The 7,902-nt window shown below is 32.2% G+C and overlaps 1 protein-coding gene across 50 annotated transcripts in view; it reads left to right on the plus strand.

Annotated features, from left to right (window-relative positions):
- Positions 1–7,902, plus strand: part of TTN (titin) — a 276,354-nt gene that overhangs the window by 156,128 nt on the left and 112,324 nt on the right. For 48 of the 50 annotated variants that reach the window (XM_070798610.1, XM_070798811.1, XM_070798827.1 and 45 more), the window contains 7 exons: positions 17–130; positions 1,606–1,674; positions 3,532–3,612; positions 4,514–4,588; positions 5,192–5,281; positions 5,720–5,782; positions 6,111–6,200. In XM_070798610.1, the coding sequence (XP_070654711.1) occupies positions 17–130; positions 1,606–1,674; positions 3,532–3,612; positions 4,514–4,588; positions 5,192–5,281; positions 5,720–5,782; positions 6,111–6,200 (582 nt within the window). The remainder of the gene's footprint in view (positions 1–16; positions 131–1,605; positions 1,675–3,531; positions 3,613–4,513; positions 4,589–5,191; positions 5,282–5,719; positions 5,783–6,110; positions 6,201–7,902) is intronic. The other 2 variants (XM_070798618.1, XM_070798729.1) reach the window with 2 other exon arrangements.

Consider the following 7,902-nt stretch of genomic DNA (forward strand, 5'->3'; position numbering starts at 1 on the left):
GAAATACTCTTTTAAGAACCTGAACCTGAAAAGAAGGTTATTGAGAAACCAAAACTCAAACCAAGGCCCCCAGCTCCTCCTCCTGCTCCACCTAAAGAAGATGTAAAGGAGAAAATATTCCAGCTTAAAGGTACAAAATGATAGTTGCAAAGTTTTATTAACCTGCTCCAAACTTCCATCCAAACATCTGAAGTGGTGCTTGCAAGAAATGTATTTTTAAAATGTGTACTTTTGGACATGATCATGCTGGGGGATTTCATACAGACTTGTATTTTATGCTGCCCCGGGTGCGTTGTCAGGCCACGCTTGCTGCCCAAAGTGTCAGAAAGTGCGCCATGGTTAGCTTCATCCTGACCATCTGGATGCAGGGGCTGTCCAGCTAACTTTCTCATGCAGAGTGGGGTGAAAGGGTTTTCTGATTTCAAAGTGTGATTGCTGTGCATATCTTTGGGATCTTGTGCATGTGAAATGTAGAAGAAAACTTAGCAGGATATTTTTAATATTGCACTAATGAATTTATACAAAAGCCAAAACTTTGTCCTTAAAGAATGACATATGCTTTAAAATATACTATAGGCATTATATTTATGGGATCCAATAGCTGATGTGTTCATATACCATGAAAAGAAGGTATATGAACAACTTATCACTGCTTCCCTACTTTTTTTTTTTTTTTACAACTTGATAAAAACCCAACTGTGTTCTGTGGTTGTTCCCCTTGTTAAACTTTCTTTCATTCTCTTTGCATTTAGATTTTTCTTTGAATTCAGTATTCTTAGGCTTTCCTTGTGGCTCAGCTGGTAAAGAATCTGCCCGCAATGCGGGAGACCTGGGTTCAATCCCTGGGTTGGGAAGATCCCCTGGAGAAGGGAAAGGCTACCCACTCCAGTATTCTGGCCTAGGGAATGCCATGGACTATAGTCCATGGGGTAGCAAAGTGTCAGACATGACTGAGTGACTTTCACTTTTACTTTGAATTGATTCAATATTATTTAATTCTTAAAATAACATCTTTAAAAGCTGAAAAACTAGCAAAATTGTATCATTCTTTCTATTTTTAACAATATGTTGTCTATTTGTGGTGTCATGAGATTTCCCCATTTAAAATAATCTAGATATAATCTTAGGTGAGCACTTTTCCCTTACCTACACATGTACACAAAATCAGAGTTTTCCATAGGAAAGCTTGTTTCTTGCCTCTCTGCAACACTCCTGGCCTGTAGGGAGAGTCTTTGGCATTTTAAATCAGACATAGAAAAAGCAAACACTTCTTAAAAGGTTACCCATCTGTTGATTAACATTTTATGAAGACACACACTTAAATATGTTTCCCTTCTTGTAAAATCTATATGCAAAGGAAGATTTCTTACCCCTACAAAGAGTAAAACTTATCTTTCTTCTCAGCCAGACTTTAACTTACTACTCCACTTTGGAGTAAAACTTGAATCTGTTTTCATGGTTTGAACGCTTCTTGTATGTTCTTCAGTGGCTGTTCTTGGCTGTTATTAATGCTTTTGGGTATAGACAATAAAGCAGGTATTTAATAATTTGCTTCAGATCAGTCTAAATAAACAAATAATAAAAGTAAGATCATCTTCTTTAAAGCTGTTTCGAAGAAGAAAGTTCCTGAGAAACCTGCGGTTCCAGAAAAAGTGGAGCTTACACCTCTGAAAGGTATTTCAACAGTCTAGAAAATGCTCATATTCAGTATCCCTTGCTCTAACTCCTTGCTCTTCCTGCTGTCTTCAGTGTTCTTCTTTTTCTTCTTCTTTCCTTTAAAAAAAAAAAAAAAATCAGAGTAGTCTCACTGATTTCTTGTGTTTTTGTAGCTTTTATAGTCCTGGTTCATGAGTGTTGCTTTCATTGTCTCTCATCAGTTTCATGCATTCATGGATAGTTGTTGTTTTGTCTCATCTACATATATCTTTTTGCATTTTCCTAAACTAAAAAATAGCAAATTTTACCGGTTAGCTGACATTAATATCAGGACACATCTTAGATTAAAATGCTGAGAGCTAGCAATAGAAAGCCCTGCGATTTCACTTGAACAACAGTATTTTAGCCAGTGTTATAAGCACCAAAAATAAGTCCTGTTTTCCTTCTATACTGTTAATATGATTCATAGGGATTTCCTTATGGCGTTCCTATCACTCTCTTCTCAGGGACTCCAAAACATTCTCTTGGGTGTACAGATCTCATGTTGTAGGGAAGTTTCTTTCTCCCCGCAGGTCATCTTTTCACAACGCATTTCTCTTTAAACAGTATTTTTCTCTATCTAGGCTTGGACCGAAAAGAAAAATAAATGAATCATAAAGGTTTATAAAACATCTATTGAGAATAAAATTGTTCATTTTTCCAGTGAGCGTAGTAGGGAACAGTGTTCTATTTAAGTAATTAACACATCCAGACTCATAAGTTGAATCTGTTCCTGATTCACTCTGGGATTTTGGAAAAATCACCCATCTGAATATATATTTCCTCATTTATAAAACAGAGATTACAAATTAGTGTTGCTGTGGATGTTAATGTGGATGCAGAGGATGTAATAATCCTCTGCAAAGCCATGCAAACGTTAAATGACATGCAGTGACATATTAGTATATAATGACTTTAAAAATAACTACAATGGTGTGTTCTACACCTGAGTCTCATACATAAGATCTTAAAAATGAAATAATAATATGGAAAAACAGATACAAAGATACATTTTCGCTATATTCATTAGATAAGTAAATGATATTACTGATGGAAATTAAATGTATAAGCATCTCTCCAGCTTGATCAATGAAAATGGTTTACATTACAAATACTGGTAACTCTAAAATAATTATCATGGATAAAAACATTTAATGTTTGTGAAATTTTACTTAAAATACTTGACAGAAAAAATATTTTAAATGAAATATTTACATATTTGCTCTGTATGTTTAAAATTTCAAGAGTTAAGCACATCTATCTTTGTCACATAAAATGAAAGTTATTTAATACATTGCAAATGTCTTATTTAAAACACCAAATGTGAAATTTTATAGAAATATCCAAAAATTCAGATTGTTTAAGTATTTCTCCTTTCCTAAGTCAAGTTCATAATCCATATTATTTGGCTTTCTTCTCTCGTTAGTGGAGAAGATTTGAATAATGTCATTCATGCCACCTATAATTAATGGTCAAGGGGATATCAGTGTAGATTTGAACAATCTACAATTGCATATTGGGGCAAAGATGCTGTCAAGAACCTTGCATTGAATGAAAAATTCATAAAGTCAATATAGAATAACATCTTCTACACCCTTTTAAGGTGAATGAATATATTTGCCTGAAGTTAATGCAATTGAATTTCATCACAAGGTATATAGATCTATGCAGAGGAAACAACTTGTGTGTTCTTGCTTTTAAATTCTGTGATATTTATATGCAACAAGAATTATTACTTATGCATCATGGTTAACTAGTTTTGAAAGAGACAGTTTCTTGTTGAAATTTACTTTTTATATGAATTTACTTCAAAATTTAAAATCATATTTTTTTAAGTGGCTGGAGGTGAAAAGAAAGTTCGCAAATTACTTCCTGAACCTAAGCCTCAACCAAAGGAAGAAGTTATTCTCAAAAGCGGTATAGTATTTTTCAAACATTGTATCAGCTTCAAATAACAAAAAAGAACTTGAAAGCTTACAAAATACTTCTGTTCCTTGGTTTTCTCTTAATTAGATTCCTAATATATCAAAATTCATTTCTAGTTGCTTTGAAAATTAAATATGATCACTTTCATATCTTTTTAAAAAGACAGAAATTTTGTGAGCATTCAGAGTATCTTGAAATTTACAACATTAGTAGACATGACTAAATTGATAATATTCTAAACTAATAACAATGACTATAGCTGCCATTTTCATAATCAAATTATGTAGTAAAATACACTAAACCTATTAAATACTCTAAATTACACCAAATGATTTAAGCCTAAACTCAAAATTCAGTTTTAAAGTGTGACACAGGATTACCACAACTAATAAATAACATTTTCTAAAACCTGAGCATTTCTTTCTACTAATAAAGTATTAAAGAATTAGAAACAAGATATTTGAATGAAGAATCAAATTCTGACTTTCCCTCCACATAGAATTACTTATTTCTTGGCTACATTTCTTTGGCCATCTCCACTTCTGTTAACTTTGTACTTATTTAAATTCTTCTTTTCTCATTAAATTATAACATTGAATTATTAGAATTTTTTGCTCTTTAGGTTATTCATTTTGTGTTTGGATATTTCTGCCATGGATTTGTCTCTGAAGAGACTATCTATATAAAGTGACTCTGAGTGCTGTTTTAATTACCTTAACAACACTTGATCTTTTTCTTAACAGCATTTTTAATGTAAAAGCCAGTTTCCCGGTGCGCTTGATCTCATGCTTTTCACTTTCCTTGCTTTGTACGTTATTTGCATTCATTAAGCTTATTCAACATCTTCATTCGTTTGTCTTGGTTTACATATAAACCTTTTTGTCTTTTTAAGTTCTAAGAAAGAGGCCTGAAGAAGAAGAACCTAAAGTAGAACCTAAAAAAGTAGAAAAAATCAAAAAACCTGCAGGTAGGAATCTCAGTAAAAATCTGTGAAATTATCTTTTAACAAAATTGAGATTTAACAAAAGGTTTATCTTGTAAACATAAATGGAGTTAAATATAAATGTAGCTTCATATTTCATCTGTCTATGTTTTCCATTGTCTGCTTTCTGTTTAAACATTTTTATAGTATTAATAGTTCTCAAATCCATTCATGCATTTCCATGCACTTCATCATCATTATTGTTATTATTATTTGTGAAATAATCAAGTTGGCTGCAAAATAACTTCATGGGAAGGTGTCAGAAATGTTTCATAAAATTTGGGGCTTTTAGTGGGCTGATTTTTATGTATTCTCAAAGAGTATATTTGCTATTTAAGAAGTGATTTAGAAAGGGAGAGCTCACTAATGGGGTTGGGAGGCAAATAGGTGAAATAAGAGAAAGAAAAAATAAATTGAAGCAGAGTCAAGAAGAGAAAACAGAAATTAATTGATAGAATATAAGGGTTTTCTTTCTAAAGTCAACAACAGAGCTTCAGAAAATAGTTTGACCTAATTATTTCAGATTAGCTGATTTCTAAGGATTCAAATCCTAAAATAACACTAGAAAATCATCCTATTATCTTAAAGTGCCAGAACCACCTCCAAAAGCTGTGGAAGAGGTTGAAGCACCTCCAGCTGTTACCAAAAAGGAAAGGAAAATTCCAGAACCAACAAAAGGTACAAACTTCCAGTTGTCTCTAAAAATACAAATATGCATCAATTAAAATATCATTACACTGGCATTAAGATTTGAACACATGACCTCTACTCCTCTTACCAGCTTAATTTTCTTTACAATTCACTCTCAGGTGCAGTTGCCTCATGCCCATCCATTTGTTACATAAATTACTGAGTTTTAAAAACTAAGAAAATTGTATTTATGGGCAGTGAGATGAATAATAACATTAGAAAATCAATAAACCTGACTTGCTGTATTTTCTAAGTACTTTGTTTAAATGTAAGAATAAACTTGGGTCAAGTATTTGACTTGGTGACTGTTTGTGTATAAATTCTAGTATCTTCCAAGATACATTAAACCTGTCCAATTTTGGTTTGACTTTGTGAAAAACTTCAAAAACTCTGTGATAACTTGCTTATTACTATGAATTGTTTTAGTGCCTGAAATTAAGCCACCAATACCTCTCCCTGCCCCTGAACCAAAACCAAAGCCTGAAGCAGGTAAGCAAGCTTATCCTCAATATCAACAGCATATACCTTCATGTTTCACACAAACAATATATAGTTAATAAGAAAAGAGGAGTAAAAGTGTGCATGCATCAAATGATTTCTAATGCCCCAATGTCTTAGATTATACTGTTATATTTTAATATAATGTCACATATTTTCAAATGTTATTATCTTGTATATAGATGTTATTATAATTAGAATATATTGTTCTTTGAAAACCAGTTTATTAGATTTTAAAATTCATTAGGGGAGGCAAATAGGCAAATGGGTTTTAGGAAGTGACAAACGATACATTAATGCAATGAACATCTTTTTGCAGAAGTGAAAATAATCAAACCACCTCCCGTGGAGCCCCCACCCACTCCCATCGCTGCCCCAGTGACGGTGCCAGTAGTTGGAAAGAAAGCAGGTAATTATTCTGTTGTTTTCTTTTTGCTTGTTTGTTTTGGTGGCTTAATGAAAACTTCATTAAAAATCAAGCTTTCTTTTTGTTGAAACAAAGCATCATTTCAATTGTGGGAGCTTATAAATTAATGATTAAATTTTCTTTATCTGCTACCCTGTACCAACCTACTTTCTCATCATGGATGCATATTGTGCAATTGAAATGTGTAATTTTGATTGAAATGTGTATTTCTGCAAAGCATCGTTTATTTATATGCTTTTGAGATTAACTAATGAATATATTCAAAGTTAAGACATATAGATATTCTCTAAGGACATACATATAGGAATCCCATGGAGATTCAAATTTCCCATGTGCCCTGTAAAAATCATTTCTCACTTTTTAAAAAGACTGCATTTTGGGATAAAGAAAAAGTTCTGGAAATGGATAGTGTTGATGGTTGCATAATATTGTGAAGTATTTAATGCAACTGAATTGTACACCTAAAAATGGTTAAACTGGTCAGTTTTATGTTAGGTATATTTTACCACAATGAAAAGAAAAAAAAAGGACTGCATAGTTCTGCCTTTAAATCTATATAAGAATTTAGATCAATAATAATTTTCTTAAATGTACTAACTCAGTATCTTAGGTACAAACTTAAAATACATATTAGTTGAACTACTTAGGAGATAATCTCAAAACCAAAATGATTTGACATGTATAGATCGTTGATAAACATATGTCCTAACTATTTGATCTTTGGCTACTTCCTTCATTTCTTTAAATTTTAATTTCCTAGTCTGTAAAATCAGAATACTTAATAACTCTACTTATTAAAACTATTATGAGGATTAACTATATGCAAAACTTTTAGCACAGTGCTTGGTACATAGCAAGAAATATTTGGTTTTTTATTATGTTTAATAACATGAGGATATACTGTGTTCTTTCATCTATGGTTTAACTTTAATATTATATAACATATGTTGTCACTGATATGGTTTGGGCATTATTCTTTTAAACTTTTATGATTTTTATGTGATACTTTTTTTAGTTCAGAAAAAGATAAGAACTGCCATTGAGATAATTAAGTATGTGTAAGAGTACAGCTTTTCTCACATCCCCAGGGTCTGACACTAAAGAACTGGTTCTACAATTTATACTGCCCCATATTAATTGAATTAAACTCTTAAGTGTGGGAACTGTCTTGGTTTTGCCTTAGTTCATTGTCTAATTAAGGGAAATCGTCAAAGAATTCGTACCTTTGTAGTACACAGACCCTTTCTTTTTCTGGAGTCTTCCCTGGATTTATTTACCCAGCTTAATAAAGAAAGGCTTTGGTAACTTCTGGGTTATTTCCCTTTTGCCTACATTGATTCCTTGTTGACATAAAAAGGTATTTCCTTGATTCACAAAACCAGCACGCACATTAACATACAAAATATTTTACACAGCTAGGTAAGAGTAAAACTCTTCCTCACAAGGTAAGAGTAAGCCTTCCAGAAATGGGAGAATTACTTGCTGAAGGTAATTTTTTAATCCTAGAAACATTGGCAATTTAGCGTGGTCACAGCATTCAGAATATGCCTTGCTGGAAATATCCAGATATTCTCAGTAAAAGTCACATAAATAAGTCCAGTTTTTCTTCATGCATTCATATTTATAATAAAGAGCATTATTCAGCCCACATGGTTTACTACTAAGCATGAAATAAGTCTGAAAA

This window comes from Bos indicus, chromosome 2 (assembly GCF_029378745.1).
Source record: "Bos indicus isolate NIAB-ARS_2022 breed Sahiwal x Tharparkar chromosome 2, NIAB-ARS_B.indTharparkar_mat_pri_1.0, whole genome shotgun sequence".
Lineage (NCBI taxonomy): Eukaryota > Metazoa > Chordata > Mammalia > Artiodactyla > Bovidae > Bos > Bos indicus.